The following is a 19,011-nucleotide window of genomic DNA, read 5'->3' as shown; positions in this document are numbered from 1 at the left end:
TTTTACTGAAGTAATAGCCTTATCATAAAACTTAGAAGTTTGCCCTAAGAAGATTTTATAACTCATTGTTCACCTAGATAGAGTTAGTTGAAGGATCTGTAGTAGCCTTTTAGAAGACTTTGACCCTAAACCAAACTACCTATTGTTATGTAAATCCCATTACCCTTGGCAGCCGAAACCTGTACCTGTGCTGTAAGTATCTGTGTAAAACTTCAGTCTTGGTTGCATTTCCGCAGGAAGAGATGTAACCCTCCGGGCATCCTGCTTTATCTAGCTTCATAAATCTTTACTTTATAAACCATGTCCTTGGCTCTGTGTATTATTTTTATTTCTGTTTCCTACTATTTTTTCATCCTTTACGACGACCCCTGTCTTCAGGGACCCAAACTTTTGCGGGGAGCGTAGCTAACTCCCCACATCATTTCTTTGTGTTAGGAACATTCCAATTACACTCTTAGTTAAAGTATACTGTAATTTATTGTTGACTATAGTCACTTTGTTGTGCTATCAAATTTGTTCATTTTATGTAACTATCTAACTATATTTTTGTACCTATTAACCATCCCCACTTTATCCTCTGCTTCCTGTTACTCTTCCCAAACTCTGGTAACTATTATTCTATTATCTGTCTCCATTAGATCAATTGTTTTTTAGTATTTAACTCCCACATGAATGAGAACATGTGAACTTTGTCTTTCTGTGCTTGGCTTATTTTACTTAACATAATGTTCTCCAGTGTCTATGTATTAATCAAGAAATAAAATAACAAGGAATTGGGAGGAGATACATGTGTAGTCCTAACTCTCTTTATGGGCAGTTACTTAACCTTTTTGAATCTCTTTCATTTCCCAAGGAAGATTTATATTTGTCTTCCAAAATTCCCATTGTAATACTGAGATTATTCCCTGAGATTTCTTCATGTGTAAACTGGAGCTAATAAAGCTGATCTACTTCAGGCAGGTTATTGTGAACTTCAGGCAACACGTGCATACGTAGTAACTGGGATTTTGAACATCTCCATTAGTGAGCCCTGTCCAGCTGTCTCTACCTCTAATGCTTGCCTATATTCCTAGGGGTGGTAAATGGGGAATAGATTGAGGAGGAGTTTGAAAGTTGGCTTCTTTGTTCACCTGATAGTAGTTTTGTTCAGGTCTTATATTATTTGAGATTGGGACTAGGCCTGAAGACAATAGAATGACATTTGGATAACAAAGAAAGGACTTTGTATACAAACAAGTTGTGTGACCTTTGTGCATTTTGTCACTGCTCTGGATCAGTCTAGTTTTATACCAGTACCAGGATGAACTAGAATAATCTGTTCTGGTTAGAGTCTCTATTTGATGCGGTCTGGATTCAGGTATTTCTCAATCCTCAATACTGGAGGGTTATTCTGAGTTAGATTTCTAGAGTGGTTTGTTTACTTATTTCCGTGCTCCAAAACCCATTTCTTTTCTTTATTTTATTTCTCAGGTCTCATATGTTGCCCAGGCTGCCCTTGAACTCCTGGGCTCAAGTGATCTCCTGCCTCAGCCTCTTGACTAGCTGGGACTTCAGGCACAAGGCACTGTGTGTGACTCCAAACCCCAGCTCTTCCCTTTACCTTTAGGGACGGCTTAGAGGCCACCTATGACTCAGCACAAGTTCTTTAGATTTATAGTCTTAACAGGTGCATATGTAGTTTAGGAAAGTGTAGATTGGTCAGGAGTTAACTTTTTTTCTTGATGGATGATGTATGTATATTGCAGAGAGGCTATAAATGAAGTAAGACATTATTAGGAAGCCACCATGGAAATGTGCCTTTACAGGTGTCCAGAGCAGTGTTTGACATCATTGTTAAGCCTGAAAGTTATGCTCCATTTCTTAAAAATGTTTTTTTTTTCTTTTTATTTAGGCTGGTCAAGTGAAATTTAAAATGGTTTTTAAAATATTCATGCTGCCAGGCACAGTGGCTCACAGTAGCCTATAATCCCAGCTACTCAGAAGGCTGACTCTGCTACAAATAATAGAAAAATTAGCTGGCATGGTCATAAATGCTATAGTCCCAGCTACCTGGAGGCTGAGGCAGGAGGATCGCTTGAGCACTGGAGTTTGATGTTGTAGTGAGCTATGATGATGCCACTGCTGTCTAGCCTGAGCCAAAGAGCAAGACTATGTCTCAAAATAATGATAATAAAAAACCAAAACAAAACAAAAGGTTAATGTTATTTTTAGCATAGGGAGTTCATGAATCTTAGAACTGGACATTTTATATAAGTAACCTTTTCCAACCATACCTTTAGAAAGTTTTCTGTCGTTTAAACTTTTATGTTAGAAAAACCTTTTTTGAAATTGACACTAATAAGATTATTAAAATGCTGAATATTCTGATTTTTTTTGGTGAAGATGTATTATTTTATAGTTACTGTGTTTTATTTTTGAAGAAAGTTTTCATGTAATTATTCCATATCAAAATAACGTTATTGCTAGGTAAATTAATAATACATGCATTTTAATATACCATTTGCTAAACTAACTTGTAAAAATCTTTCTCTTTCAATTTGCCAAAATCAGTCTGCATCTCAGCGGACTCATCAGTCAAAAATCAAGTAAGTGTTTCTTTTTCATGAAATAATACATGATAAATAAGCCTAAAGGGGGGAAAGCCCTGCAGTTTAATAGTAAGCAAGACCATACCGTATGATTTCAAGTGTTTCTTGTTTTGTTTTCTAAAATTGTTATAGACTATGTAAAACTAATTTTGAGACTGTTTTAAGGATCAGTGTTAGTGGTTTTACTTATGTTAAATTCATACCATTTCTCATCATTACAGTTACTTCACTTGCTTCCATATTATGTCACTTTTGCATATATGAAGGAGAGTTTTTTCCAGTTAAATTGATGTTATTACACAGGTAAATAGGTTAGTAGTAGGCTTAACAGAATTGTAACTTGCCCTGTCTTTTATATTTGGAGTAAATTTTTCATAGGAACATTGTGTGTGAGTTAAAAGTTAATATTGCTGAAGGCAGCAGTTGCAATAATGAATAAGCAGTTGGCAGGGCTTTGATTTTATTTTTAATTATTCATTAGCCATGTGTACAACTTGTATTCTTAGGACTGTAACAGAAAGAAACACAAGCCATTGATCTGGAGCTTTGCATCCTCACTTATTTTCAAAGGAAAACTGAGGCTCTTGAGGTTCATTTCTTTAATCAAGGTTGCTTTTTGATATAATTACCTAAATTGGCTTGGAAAGGTTGAAACAATTTGTTCATGTTACAGGATACATGATACAGGATGAAACTCCAGGTATCTAGTAGACAAGGAACTTTGACTTGCCCTAGTCGCAGCAGCACCAGGGGTAGGGCACTTAACCATTAAGGTGTCTGGAGCATAAAGTAATCCAACACTTTATAAATGTACTGTGTAGCAGGCACTGTGCTTGGTCTGAGAATGTAGTAGTGGCAGGATAGATAAATAGCTCTGCTTTCATGGACTAGACTTATAGTCTAGTCTAATTTGAAAGTGAGGATTCCTATGTTGTTAGAGCTTTCAGTTCAAAAGGTACACATAATTAGAATCTTCTAGACACATTAGTCTTCCCATGTACCTTCAGATTGTAGGAAGGTATTATATATAATGTTGTGCCTGACACAGTGAGTTAAACTTCTATTATTTTAATTTTGGCTCATTTGCTTTTGTTCCCTCTACTCAAGTCTGCTTCCAGCTTCAGTTAGAGGAGCTTGGAGTGTTGACTCGGGCTGACTTAGGTCCAATGTACCACTGCTGGTGACTGGCTGATTGCTTCACCTTTCCGAGCTTAAGTTTTCTCTTCCATAAAATAGGGATAGAAATGTTTGCTTCATCTTTAGTATTCATTTGAAATGAGAGTATAAAGCTCTGTTGATGGTATATAACTGTTAGTAGTTTCGAACAAATTTCATCTTAGTATTAGCTTGAGCACAGCAATATTAGAGATGTAAGTCAGAACCCAGAAAATCATGTAAGTATTTAGGTCAACTGTGAAAGTTTGGACATCATCTACCTTACTGGGTTTTTTCCTTTAGTACAGACCAAGAAAAATTAGAGAAAATTGTTTCTGTTAATCAACAGCTACTTTGCTATTTTGTTCCTCAAGGTGGAGCTCTTGTTTTTCAGACTAGTTTTTATTTTGACGAACAAACAACTTTAAGAAAACTAAAAGTACTGTTTTAAGTTTTTCTTTCTTTTCTTAAATAGGTATGACTGGTATCAAACAGAATCTCAAGTAATCGTTACACTTATGATCAAGAATGTTCAGAAGAATGATGTAAATGTGGAATTTTCAGAAAAAGAGGTCTTGGAACCATTTTTTATATTGAGATTAAATTCTATTTACAAATTTAGCATATTGTAGAATAATCTAAAGCAGTTTATCAGATATATGCCATTTCTTCCTGAGATAATATGGACAATGCTGAATAAAATCTGAAGATTGCTTTTAAATTTGAGTCATTTTAAGTTTTGAGATAAGAATGTGTATGCTGTAGATTATAGCTAGGTATACACTTTTTTCTTTAAATGTGGAATTCAAAACAGAACTTGGTTGACATTAGTAAGATGATGTGATTTGGTAATACTTGTGTGGTATACTTCATGAAAAAGGTCTAGTTCTTTGATTTATGCATGTCTTAGAATTTACTAACCATGTTAAATGAGTATGACTTTTAATAACTTGGTTTCTAATCATTTAGTAGAGAACCTCATGATAGATAATTTGAGTGGTAGTGGTAGAATTATGTTTTGTACATGAGTAGTTTCTTTTTGTTATATACTCTATGATTTTACTCTTGTATTGTTTTCTTGAAATTTAAATGTTAAATATGTGATAAATATTATGAAACATATTCTTTTCTGCTATTTAATTATGTATATGAGAAATCACCTGAAGGATGCCAGTTTGGGAAAAAAAGATTATTTTGACATTTCATTTAAAGTGTTTAAAATAATTTGCAACATTACTGAAGTTCTATATTAGTCACGTTAAGTATTTTACCCATCATATATAAATTTACAAAATGTGATTATTTTATGTTCATTAGTTGTCTGCTTTGGTGAAACTTCCATCTGGAGAGGATTACAATTTGAAACTCAGACTTCTTTATCCTATAATACCAGAACAGAGCACATTTAAAGTACTTTCAACAAAGGTAAGACAGTTCAAAAGGGTTATCACAAATAATATTTTCAGAATATAGAAATACTGGTGAACTAATTACCCATGTGATTAATAAACTTATACATCCTTCCAGCCACGTATCTTTAAATTAAAAGGGACAGGTATATAAAAATGATAATTTTTGAGTACCAGAGTTCTTTTACCCCCAGAATACTAGTACAGTGAAGTATAAATATCTGCTTAGCTTGTGTGATATTTGTGGACTTTATTAAGATAAGTAATACTTTTCATTAAAGAGGATTTAAAAAAAAAGGCTAGATATAAAAATTAGCCTGTTAAGATTGGATACTGACAATGTCTTTTCTCTTGAACCTTGTCCGTTTGGTCCGTTTGATGTACAAATACTTTTCTCACCTACCTCATGCATTTCAAAATATAAACCACTATGAAGATGAATCTGCTTTTTTGTTTTGTTTTTTAATTAAGCTGAATTTTAGGTTACTTTACTATGAGGGAATAATAATTTATAGTTTCAGTAACTGTAATTTTTAGATTCCTTTATATTTTCAGAAAGAAGTAAAAATATACAATGAAATTAATATTCACCAAATATTCAACTCTCACTCAAAAGATACAGGTAGTGGTACAACTTAGTGGGAAAGTACTGAACTGAAAATCAAATCTGACTCTGACTTTTTGCTTGTCCTGTGAATTTAGTCTCATCACAAAATGATTATAGGACTGAATTTTCATCATGTGTGAAATGAGGGGTATAGACTAAATAAGCTCCAAAAGAAAGCCTTTCGGCTGTAAAATTGTGTGTAGGTATTTGATAAATGAGTTAATGGGAATGAATGCTATAGGTAGGCTTTTTCCATTACACTTTTTGTATACACAGATCCTACAATGTATGCTATTAAGTTGTAAGAACATGTGAGGTTTCCTATCATGGTACAGGATCAGGGTCAGCTTGTGTCATGAAGAATGGTGACTGGGCCTGCAGGAAGAAGAGGACAGCTGCACAGGATTGGAGCAGGAAGTGCAAAGTATAGAAGTACTTTTTTGCATCTAATTAGAAAAGATCTGCCTATTTATTTGAAGATTGCCAAGAACAAAGCTGGTAGTTAATGAAGCAGATTTATGAAACAGCTGCTTGGGACAATACAAAGTGAGAAAAGGGATGAAATCTTATCAGGATTTTAGTCTGTCACTGGCCCTATCCACGTAAGTGAGGAATTTGCTTAATAGAATTTAATCAAGCACAAAACTCTAGGAAGATTTGAGAATGAGGCAGGTCAGAAAATTATGAGTTTCATTTTTTTGTATATTTCTATCAAGAGATTGTTAATCCATGTCCATTTGAAGTAATTTAAATGTAAATTGATTTGTATGAATGAATAGATGATAAATGATTTAAGAACTTATATTACTGAGCTACCCCATGTACTTGTGGAAAAACATAGTATGTGTGTTAAATGCACACATCTGTATGGCTAGAGTTGAGGATGTAATTAAGTAGTCTGATCTCTTGCTTTTATTCTCCTTCTAGTGTTTCTTGTTTTTAACCCTTCCTCAACCCACCTTAATGTGTTCCCAGTTTGCTTTTTTTGTCCCTTTTCCTTTAAATGCTACGTAACCACTTTTCTTCCTTGTATAGTTCCTTGCTTATATATACATTTTATATTCTTTGTACCTATGTAAGTCTTTTGAGGATAAGAAGCATGTCTTTGTATCTTTGTGTGTGCCCCAGTTAGGGTTGCCAAAAAAAGTACAGGATGCCCAGTTAAGTTTGTATTTCAGAAAAACAGTGCATAATTTTGTAGCGTAAATATTTGCTGTATTTTTATTTGCTAAATTTGGCAGCTCTCTCCCTGTGCATTGTACATAGGGGGTGCTCAGTAATATTTGTTCGATTAATGAATCTCAGTTGGATTCTGATGTTAGACCTATGACATTGGTGGAGTAAATGTTTTTATTCTTAGTTTTACAGGTAGGGGGAAAAAAACTGAGGTTCAAGGACTTCAAGTGCTTTCCCCAAGTACTAAATTGTTCAGCCTAGCCCAGGAGACAATACTTTTACTTCTGACTGCCAACCAAAACTAGTACTTCTTTGCTTAGGTTTTTCTAAGTTCTGATTTGAAGAACTTAGATTCTAAGGATGTATTGTAAAGGATGCTTATTTTTCTTGTCTTGACCCTGGAAGATCCACATTTTTATACGTACATGTATATAAAACTTCTACCTTTTAAGCTGTATTTCATAGGAAACATTGGAAGAATTTTTCTTAATTGTATCTTAAGAGAAATAAATGATGAAATGTTTGAATTCTTTTTTTGTACAGCAGAGGGAGACAGTGTTAAAATACTGAAAATAAAATATCTGGGTTACTGAGGCTTACTTAGTGATGACCCTGACAGGGAAGAGTACTGAAATAATTTGTTTTTCATGTGTTTAAATGTCTTGAATGTATTCCTATTGAGATGTCTTGAGTCTGTGTGAATTGAAAAAAGGGTACATTTTGCTTAGGAGAATCTGCTTAAAATTAGAGATTCTGTAAAATCTGCAGCTTAAGAGGGCTGTTTGCTTTTGAGAATCCTATTTTCTTTCACACCTTCAAGGTTGAATTAATATTGCATATCCACCTATAGCCATGGTTAAGTGTTACTAATTTGAGTGAAATATAATTTGTGATGAAAATAGGAAGAGGTAAGGCCCTTAAATTAATGAACTGTCTAAACTGCAAGGGGTTTTCGGCCTAGGTCCCGTTGCTCCTTGCACTAAGGTCCAATAATTGAGACAAGGAGAATTGCCAAGGAAGAAAGGAATTTTTAAGACAACCGATGAGAGCAAGAGAAACTGCCTCAAATCCCCCTCTCTAAGGGAGATATTGGGCTTTTAAGGGAAGGGCCACCTGCCTTGGGGTGTAACTCTACCTGCTTGGGGGGGCAGGTTGGGAGGGGTGGTGAATCTTGGCTTCAGGAAGTCTGCCCTGGGGCCTTCAGCATCTCAGCTCCTTTGTCTTGGGGAAAATCCACCATTTCTGGGAAACCACTCAGAAGGTCAAATAGTTGAGGGTACTAAAATTTGTATGTGGGACCTGTTAAGAATTTTTTTTTTTTAAAGAGACAGTATCTTGCTCTGTTGCCCAGGCAGGAGCAAATTAACATGAACGCTGTAACCCCCAGCTCGTGGGCTCAAGCAATCCTCCTGCCTCAGCCTCCCAAGTAGCTGGGACTACAGGTGCATGACACAATGCCTGGGTAATTTTTGTATTGTTTTTGTGGAGATGAGGTCTTGCTATGTTCCTCAGGCTGGTCTCAAACCCCTGGCCTCAAGCAATCCTCCTGCCTCAGCCTCCCAAAGTACTAAGATTACAGGTGTGAGCCACACTGAGCCCAGCCAAAATAGCATTACCTAACTAAATATTTCACAATGTAATATCTAATGTTTTTGAGCAGAATTTATATTTTTTCAGTATCTGATAGTTATTTCTACGTTTTATTAAATACAAGTTTTCATGTCCACCTGTTAACCCATTTTTTTTAAAAATTAAACTGTAGTGTTTCTTTCATCCCATCTTGTTAATTTCATGACAATTTTCTCTTGTCACAATTGTGAATAGTAGCTATACTATGTTCATTTTAAAAATTCATACTTATTTCCTTTAAGAATAAGAATGCTCAGTCCTTTGGGGTAAATTTGCCCTTGCAGAATGTTCTTATAGTCCTATTTTTAGTCAAAGTAATTTTTCTGTGTCATACAATATAAAACATGAAGGCCTGGAATCATGGGAAGTAAAAATATTTTTAAAAGAAGGATTTTACTGTACATAGTATCTGGTTTTTTTGTTTGTTTTTATTTTGAGATGACATCTCACTCTGTTGCCCGGGCTGGTCTCTAACTCCTAGGCTCAGGCGATTCTCCCACCTCAGCCTCCAGAACAGTTAGGATTAGAGGCATGTGCCACTGTACCTGGCTCATAGTATCTGTCTTTTTAAACTTAATCATGCATGGTGGATATTTTTATCATGCCCTTAAATATTCTACAGCAAAGTATTTTATTGTATGCATGTACAGTAGCTTATTTAGCCAGTCCCATATTGTTTGACCTGTGAAGAGTTACAATAGTTGTTTTGACTGTTTTATCATATGCCAGATGCTATATTATGTATTATATAATTCTCAAAATTACTGCATGGTATAGGTATTTTTATTTCTAGTTTATAGGGAGAGAAACTGAACTCAGATGAAAAACCCGGGTTTTTCAGGTGACTATAATGATGATGAAGATCATAATAATACCATTCATTTGTTAGTTATTTGCTGGACGCAGTGATATATATATATATATATATATGTGTGTGTGTGTATATATATATATATGTATTTTTTTTTTTTTTAAGACAGAGTCTCATTCTGTTGCCCAGGCTAGAGTGCCGTGGCGTCAGCCTAGCTCACAGCAACCTCAGACTCCTGGGCTCAAGTGATGCTCCTGCCTCAGCCTCCCGAGTAGCTGGTACTACAAGCATGCGCCATCAGGCCTAGCTAATTTTTTCTATGTATATTTTTAGTTGTCCATATAATGTCTTTCTATTTTTAGTAGAGACGGGGTCTCACTCTTTCTCAGGCTGGTCTCGAACTCCTGAGCTCAAACAATCCACCCACTTCGGCCTCCCGGAGTTGTAGGATTACAGGCGTGAGCCACTGCACCCGGCCAAGTGCTATATTCTTTTCATATGTAGTCTCATTTAATTCTCATAGGAACCCTGTACAGTAGGTAGGCCCTATTATTCTCACTGAGATTAAGTTACTTGTTTATGCTCATGTATCCAACAAATGGCACCTGTTTGTGACTCTTCTCTAATTACACAGCTGATTTGTTTTGGTCTTGTTCTCAACCCCTGCTTATTTCTCAGGAAATAAGTAAAAATTCTAGCCGCAAAAGGCATTTCCTGCAAGTTATTTCATCCCTGGACTCACTCATCTCTAAAATGTGGATAAGTAATCTCCTTTTATGTGGTGGTTCTATTAAGTGAGATGATGTATGTGAAGCACTTAGTACATAGGGTATGTAATAAGTGCTCAGTAAATGTTACTGCTGTTGTCTTTATTATTTTATCCTGATGAGAGTTTTATTCAGGTTATAAAAGCAATAAATACATGTCATAGCATATCATCAGAAATTTAGAAAAGATAAAGGAGAATCAGACTCACCATGATGACATTTTAGCATACTTCTTTCTGGGTAACTTGATATTTCCCAGTATGTAGTCTGTCATACACATAACACATACTAGAATTGTTTTATGAGAATGTCTCTTGATTAATTTAGGAAGAACAGAGGCTCTGTCCTTATATATCAGTGCAGTGCCTGGCTCAGAGTAGGCACTTCAGTAAATGTTTGAAATGAGATGATTCATCACCATCTTTTGCATTTTAAAAAATGATTTGAATATAAAAGAAGGTAGATGTATTAGTCTGGCCTCAGGAAGACTGAGCTATTCTATTATAAGATAGAGGGATTTGATACATCAATTAAATATGCAGAAACGTGGAAGCACTACATTGCAATATATGAATGTAGCAAAATTGCACTTGTACTGCATGAATATATTCAAATAAAAAATAAAAAAAATGTGCAAAGAACTGAGTAAGAGAACGTTGGGAAGGCTGCATTCTGAAGATTAGGGGAACCATTATTTAATGACTACAGACCTCGAAGCATATAATTCTCAAAAGTTTGCCAATAAATTGCCACAGCTATTTAGTCTCAGGGAAAGATCCCTTCATGTCAGTGTGTAGTGGTAAGTTGGATCTTTCTTACTTGATTGCTTAGGAGTAATGACTTCTCTTTAAATCTGAAGTTCCTTCATTGGATAAAATTAATAAACTCTCTGCTATGCAGAGGAGACCCTAACAGTGGATGGTAATCCATATAATGCTAAGAGCTAATGATCCAGCACCGTAGGGATTCTTATTAATAACCTGTGGATACGGCTTTGGGTTACTATGGCACCATGAAAACCTTCCCCATGCGTTATGAGAGCAAGATTCAACAAACAATCAGTTTTAAGTTAACTTTTAGGGTGTTTTTGACTTAAATGAAAATAGAGTGGTTTATTAATGGTGGCAATAGAAATCTCTGAAATTGGACTGGTGATAAGTCCAGAATTATTTGCCGGAATCATCAAGGCTTAAAATTTTATTTTAAAAAGCCATGTTCAAGCATTGAATGTGAAGTAGGTGTAAAAATGAATTCGTAGAAAATTGGTCCTCGAAATCCCTTTTTTTTTTACCTTTTAAAAATCATTTATTACATGCAGCTGTTTTAACGAATGGGTTAAGTATAATTTTAAGTTCAGGTCAGCTTGTCTTGGCTGAAACAGGTTGTTACTAAGAGCTTTGACTTTGGCTTTATAAATAAAGTCCTCTTTGTTCATACTACACAGTTACTCAGGTTATAGTAGCTTTCAGTAGATGTGAGTGCTAATCTGTGCTATTCTTTGAAACAGTGAGCTTTTTATAGACAGTGCATACATAGTACAGGAACATGAAGTGTGAATATTTGGTGCGCTGTGGCCAAGTTTAGTGTGATGATGTATACACTGCTTTCCAGGCCCTCATTTCCAGAAGAATTGAAAATTAAAGGAGTAAGGTGCAGTTTTAAATTTAGGATCACATTAATAGCGCTTTTCAGTAACTGTTGCCATGTCATTGCTAGTCTTTGGATTTCTCTCCCCTTTTGATAAATATCCCAGAGGTGACAAAGTAACCAGAGTACTATCACTTCATACTATGTATGAGAAAACATTGGTAGTATTTTACCTTATAAAAATCAATCATAGTTCACTTTAGACAATTCTAGAGATTGTTTTGATGTATTTATTTTTATATATATAGAATTTAAGCATGTAAATTACATTAAAGATACTATCTATACTCTTTGCTCTTGCCCCAGTGACATTTATTTCATGGTTTCATGTTTTTTTTTTTTTAATTATGAAAACAATTGTTACATTTCTGTGCTCTTAAATAAAAATAGACATTCATAGACCACATATTCCAGGTACCATCACTCCATGTCTGATTAAAAATATTAGCAGGTTTCTCCGTTGTGGCTTTGTTAAGGTATTTTAAAATACAAATTTTGAGTGTTGTCTTTCTAAATGAAAGTAGTAGGCCGGGCGCGGTGGCTCACGCCTGTAATCCTAGCTCTGGGAGGCCGAGGCGGGTGGATCGCTCGAGGTCAGGAGTTCGAGACCAGCCTGAGCAAGAGTGAGACCCCGTCTCTACTAAAAAAATAGAAAGAAATTATCTGGCCAACTAAAAACATATATACAAAAAAAAAAAAATTAGCCGGGCATGGTGGCTCATGCCTGTAGTCCCAGCTACTCGGGAGGCTGAGGCAGTAGGATCGCTTAAGCCCAGGGGTCTGAGGTTGCTGTGAGCTAGGCTGACGCCACGGCACTCACTCTAGCCCGGGCAACAAAATGAGACTCTGTCTCAAAAAAAAAAAAAAAAAAAGAAAAAAAGAAAGAAAGTAGAAAGATTACCAGAAATTGCTGGTTCAAATGAATTATCTGATATAAAGAAGCTAAGGGGCCTTTTTTTTTTTTTTGGTCAAATCTGTCTTTTGATTTTTTTCTTATTTACAAGAGTAATGATCCTTTTCATAGATAAAATATTGGAATATAAAATGCTAATTTGATTCGTATGTTTATTACTGTGTATACTTTAATATTTGCACTAAAAGTGCTGATTTTTGCCAGGCTAAAAATGGGAGTGAGAGCATTACATGAATAAGGAAAACAAAAGGTTATGTATAAATGCTGTGTGAGTGTGTGTTAGGGCTAAGGGTAGGCTCTAGGGGACCAGCCTTGATTTAGATGCTATTAGGATGCCATTAACTTTTCATTTTAATAAGTGAACTTAGTGTGAAGCTCTTCATAGTCAGCCTTCTACCTCTTTTTCCATCTGTATTTTTCACTGCTCTGACATAAATCCTGGACCTGAGGCAAATTGGTTTTCTCTGTACTCCCTGATGCACTGTGTCCTTTCATACCCTAGAGCTCCAAGTTTAGGCCATTCCTTTTGCCTCTATAGACCCACCCCTTCCACTCTTGCTCCTATCCCCCAAAGCCCTTCAAGGTGCTGTGGAATCTTTCCTCTTCACAAGCAGGTATGATCTCTCTCGAGCTTGTAGAACATTTATTTGCCTCTTCACTAACTCTCTTGAAGTGTCTCAATACTTCCAAGTGACAAAGAATGTGTCTTTAATATTTTTAAAATCTCCCCTAGTCCTGAAGACTATACTTCTCATAGTGGATGTTTAGTAATAATTCGTTGAATGAATGAATGTAAAAATGTCAGCATTGATTATGTTTATACAATGAAATTTCTCCATTCTAAAACAAATTAATGTACATGTAAATACAGTAATTCTTTTAGAACAGGATTTCTCAGTGGTGGCATTATTGACATTTTGGGTTGGATAATTCTTTGTTGTGGGGGGCTGCCCCGTACATTATAGGATGGTTAGTAGCATACTTGGTCTCTATTCACTAGATGTCAGTACCCACCCCCCTCCTTAGTTAGGACAGCCAGCAGTGTCTTCAGACATTGCCAAATATCCCCAGGGTGGCAGAATCCTCTTGGTTGAGAACACTGCTCTAGAAGGAAAAAAGCATAGATTTCAAGACTCTTCTTAATTGTAGCTTGTATAGTCTGTATGTTGTTTTTTGAAGGGTGAATTTGAAGTGTAAAAACAAAATAAATTGTTTCATAGTTGTTCAAATTTAACCTTGTATAATTTAAGAAAACTATTCAAGACACTTTTAATTCTTATAAAACTTTGATGACTTAAGACAATTGCATTTTTTACTGTATTGTGTATTTTACATTGAATAATGGATTTTATTTGGCGTTTCCTCCAGATTGAAATTAAAATGAAAAAGCCAGAGGCTGTTCGATGGGAAACACTAGAGGGGCAAGGAGATGTGTCTAAGCCAAAACAGTTCATAGCAGGTTTGTTTTCTGGTCTTGATGAGCTTTAAATTCATATTGTGTTGTGTAATTGAAATTAAATAGTAATGAGTATTCTTTCTACTTTCATTATTTATGTTCCCAAGTTAAGATACATGGAGTATAATAAGGTTGCTCTGTGATGAATACAAAGTAGTCTTTCTTCTGAAGGCTCAAACTTCTGAAGCTCCTAAGAATACATACAAATGGCAGCAAAATCCTAGAGGGACTTGGAATTTATTCTTTACCATGTCAAGTTTATAACATCAGTTGGAGATTGTTTATTTTTGTGTGTTGGCCTTTCCTGTTGCTGCTTTTTGGGCAGCAAGTTAATTAATTTATCCTGCTGATATATTTCCCTCTCTGCCCTCCCCCTCTCGATTTATTTCTTACTATTCCTTCTAATATTGTCAACTCTAGTTTCCTGGAATTTCAGGGCTTCACAGAGTAAAGTGTCTAGCCTATTTCACTATATTGCTGATTTAGAGATGGATACAAACAGGTAATAAGGCCTTAGAAAAGCCTACAAGAAGGGTAGAAAACTAGGTTAAGACAGACAACTTTGAGGTCAATTTTAAGCTATGTTATAAGCAGATAAGCATTTTTCAAATGGATAAATTTGCAGGTCACTCTTAGAACTACAACCTAAGGTTATAGTTTATGGCAATAGCCTCATTAATGAATAGAGAGAAATTTCTTTTTGATTATTAGAGGTAATGGTTTGATTTGATAACTGAAACAAGCTAGCAGTTTGGCTTGGCTACTTGGAGATTTTGACTTTTTTTATAACATATTCCCTTTTAAAACATATTCCCTTGTAGCATCTTTTAGAAAACATCAAGTTAGTTATTCAGCACATCATTTGTGTGCATGATTATTTATTGAGATACATTTTAAAACTCATACAGAAGTTGCAGAAATGAGTTCCGATGTACCCTTTACCAAGCTTCTCCCAGTGATAACAGCTTAACTAGTCTATAGTATATTAGCAAAACTGGGATATTGACAGCAACAGATACTTTTTAAGGACAGAAATAGTCCTAGTTGATATTTAGGGTATTCAATTAAGTGTCTGCATCATACTTTACTTGGAAAACATAGTAAAGATGTTGTATGCTTCTCTTGATACTGAATCCTAAAGATTTTTGGACTGAGGTTTGTAGATAGCACAGAGCTTTTTTTTTTTTTTCTTAATTTGCTTTAAATGTAGTATTTTACTGAATTCTAATAACTGCCCTACATAATAGGCAGCCCATATTATATTCCTCCTACTTTACAGACTCAGAAAGATTAAGCATCTTGCCAAAAGTCACCCAGAAGGTCTTGTTATGTAGGACTAAAATCCAGGTCTTCACAGTCTGGATCAGTTCCTCTCTTAACCCCTTGTGTGATACTGCTTGTTGTGTCATTTTCTAACAATGGAAGCAGTCTCTGCTGACATATCTGTATAGTTATTTGACATTGTAATTAATGATCAAGGAAGTTAGATTACTCATCTCTCAGTTCATCTCCAGGTGTCAAAGTTTTTCTGAGATTAAAGATCAAGATTTTTTAGTGTTATAGTTATCAAGTTTTTTGTAAACTTAACACCTGTAGATATTCAAGGTGCAATTCTTCCTGTCCTGTTATGTTTTTATAAGGAATTAATATGCTTGTCAGATTCCTATGTACTGCAAGCTGAAGGCTACAGATAAAGACAAGTCACTTAACCTATCTGGGCCCGCTTTCTTATCTGTAAAGTGGAGATTAAAAACCTCTGTTTCCATCCTTTCTGGGAGTCAGCATTAGGATTAATTAAATCCATGTTTCCCAGGCTCTTAACTTATAATGGCATGCATTTTTTGTTTTCTTTGGCTACTAGTGTGAATGTATAAATACAGAGGGATTTCTAGTAGAGGGTAGCTGGGTAGAATTTTTAAAACAATATACTTGCCCTTAATAAAACTGCAGGGTGGTGTTGGAGTTTTTAATTTTGTTTTGAGGGGGTTGGGCAGGGAGAAAGTTGGTTTAATGCATTAAAATGCATTTCACCTGATTTTTGTGTTTGTTTTAGTAACGTGGCTATAAGACATTTAAAACTATATGTGTGGCTCACATTTGTGCCTGTTATTATATTTCCATTGGACCATGAACAGAGCTGCTCTTAGAGCTAGTAGGTCAGTTTGTTATTTTTAAATTATTTCTGTGCCAAGATCTTGGTGCCCTTGGTCTTTGGAGCAGTCTTGTCAATGCCCTGAGCCTCTGGGCCATTAGCCTCTCTGGCTGCAAGCAGCCTCTGTTTTCCCCAGTGTGCCCTACAAATACTGTTGTTTTCTATGTGTGCGTGATGTGGGCATTGAACTCTAGATTATCAAGTAGTATTTTTTAACATTGAGGAATTCCTTATTGTTGTTGCCTATTGAAATAATCTTATGTTTTTAATGTGGGGAGAGGATGGAGTCTTAACTCACTGTAATATGAATGATTATATTTTCAGTTTATTTCTACTCAGAAAAATACATAAATACCTTTTAAAAAGCCACAGCTTAACATATATTAAAATCTTATCTAAAAGATAAATTTCTTAAGCATCTTTTTTTAAGAAAGAACTTTTATTTTTAGAATTACTATTTTTGTAACTTTTCTGTAACTATAAAAGTTGCTGCATATTTTCATCCAATTTCCCGTTACCATGAAGAATCTGTTTTTAATCTAATTTTGTGTGATGTGCCGAAGTTTGTGCTTTATTGAGTTAACTTTGCTCAAAAGAAATTCCCAGATTTTACATTACGCTGATTCAGTTTTTAAAAATGTAAATCTAGTTATTGATGTATGTATCAGAAAGATACTTACTGCAAACATAAAATTCAGTGAGCTAAACTATTAGCTGAGATGTTCTGTACACCATGATCACAAAGTTTACATATTCTTGACATAATCAAAACATGTTGATTAATCACTTCTGCCTCTTTTTACTTCATAGATGTAAAGAATCTATATCCATCATCATCTCATTATACAAGAAATTGGGATAAATTGGTTGGCGAGATCAAAGAAGAAGAAAAGAATGAGAAGTTGGAGGGAGATGCAGCTTTAAACAAATTATTTCAGCAGATCTATTCAGATGGTTCTGATGAAGTTAAACGTGCCATGAACAAATCATTTGTAAGAACATAAATTTTTTCTCAAATATTATGAGAGCACATTGGACATTTTAAAAGAAAAATTAGGTAATGTGAGACCAAATTGCATGTACTACAGCTGGGAGACCCTTTGAATAGGCTTTCTCTGAGCAATTCTTCTTACTCTAAACTTAGAGTAATCGTTGAGGAAGTTGAATACTTGTGGAAGACGTGAAAAACAAGTGGTTTGTTCCGAATAAATATTTTTTTATCAGTGAGTTAAAGCTTGGAAAGCTAAGAAATACCAAGGTTACAGTGATTGATACGGAGTTATCTTAGTTGAATATAACATAGTAGCTGGATGATTTTCCATTGTTCACCTTCTGGAATCATACGTAGTCCCAATGTCAGAGATGGAGCATATAGAAGAGAAACTTCAAAAACAGTATTTGGCAAGTAGAAGGTACACATTAGTATTTATTGGTTTAATAATTCCTCTTTAAGATAATTCAAGCTTTTTGCCAGGACAGCATAAGTACCTCTTGAGTTAGGCCTTAAATTTTGAGATTTTCATTCTTAGACCAGCCTAGGCAACATAGCAAGATCCCATCTCTATAAAAAGAAGAAGATACAAGCATATGACTTTTACTAGTAGCTCTGGAAAAGTTACTCTCTTCTTTTAAGGGATTCATATTCAGAGTTGAAACTTAAAATTATTATTTAATAATTTGATACGTAGTTAATAAGTGTAGTTCTGGCTCAGATATTCCATATACATAACTGGTCATGATTGTGCTTTTCGCTAGTGATTTAAAATTTTTTTGATTAAACGTTTTTTGGAGACAAAGTCTCGCTCTTTTGGCCCGGCTAGAGTGTAGTGGCATCATCATAATTCACTGCAACTTCAAACTCCTGGGCTCAACTGCTTCTGCTGCCACAGCCTCCCGAGTAGCTGGGACTGCAGGTGCACACCACCACACCCTGCTAATTTTTCTGATTTTTGTATAGACAAAGTTTTGTTCTTCTTGCTCAGGCTGGTTCTCGAACTCCTGGCCTCACATCCTCCCACCTTCGCCTCCCAGAGTGCTAGGATTACAGACGTGATCCACCGGGCCTGGCCTACGTTTTATTTTGAGATAATTATAGATTCACATGCAGCTGTAAGAAATGAGATTCCTAGTACCCTTTACATAGTTTCCTCAGAAGGAAACATCTTGCAAAACTATAGTACAATATCACAATTGTGATGTCAGCAGTTAAGATACAGAACATTTCCAGGGATTCCAAGGATCCCTCATATTGTCATTTTATAGCTGTACTCCCCTCATCCCCTCATCCTCACCCCTCCTTAGTCCCTGGTGATCACTAATCTGGCAAATCTTTGTCAGATAGGTGGTTTGCAAATATTTTTTCTCCTAGTCTGTAGTTTTGTTTTTTAGACAGGGTTTCGCTCTGCTGCCCAGGCTAGAGTACAGTGGCGTCATCGTAGCTCACTGCAATCTCAAAGTCCTGGGCTTAAGCAATCCTCTTACCTCAGCCTCCTCGGTAGCTGGGACTACAGGTGTTCACTACCGTGCCCAGCTAATTTTTTTCTATTTTTTTTGTAGAGACAGGGTCTCACTCTTGGCTCAGGCTGGTCTCCAACTCTTGAGCTCAAGCAATCCTCCTGCCTCGGCCTCCCCAAGTGCTAGGATTACAGGTGTTAGTCACCACGTCCAGCCTCTTCATTTTCTTAACTGGGTCTTTCATGGA

The 19,011-nt window shown here is 35.5% G+C and overlaps 1 protein-coding gene across 1 annotated transcript in view; it reads left to right on the top strand.

Moving 5' to 3' along the window:
• The window catches only part of SUGT1 (SGT1 homolog, MIS12 kinetochore complex assembly cochaperone), a 38,345-nt gene that overhangs the window by 13,463 nt on the left and 5,871 nt on the right, over nt 1-19,011 (top strand). The window contains exons 8-12 of the mRNA XM_045566791.1: nt 2,551-2,585; nt 4,219-4,315; nt 5,061-5,168; nt 14,071-14,161; nt 17,121-17,302. Coding sequence (XP_045422747.1) covers nt 2,551-2,585; nt 4,219-4,315; nt 5,061-5,168; nt 14,071-14,161; nt 17,121-17,302 — 513 coding nt within the window. The remainder of the gene's footprint in view (nt 1-2,550; nt 2,586-4,218; nt 4,316-5,060; nt 5,169-14,070; nt 14,162-17,120; nt 17,303-19,011) is intronic.

This window comes from Lemur catta, chromosome 13, assembly GCF_020740605.2.
Source record: "Lemur catta isolate mLemCat1 chromosome 13, mLemCat1.pri, whole genome shotgun sequence".
Classification (NCBI taxonomy): Eukaryota; Metazoa; Chordata; class Mammalia; order Primates; family Lemuridae; genus Lemur; species Lemur catta.
This window is presented reverse-complemented; position numbering and strand designations above follow the sequence as displayed.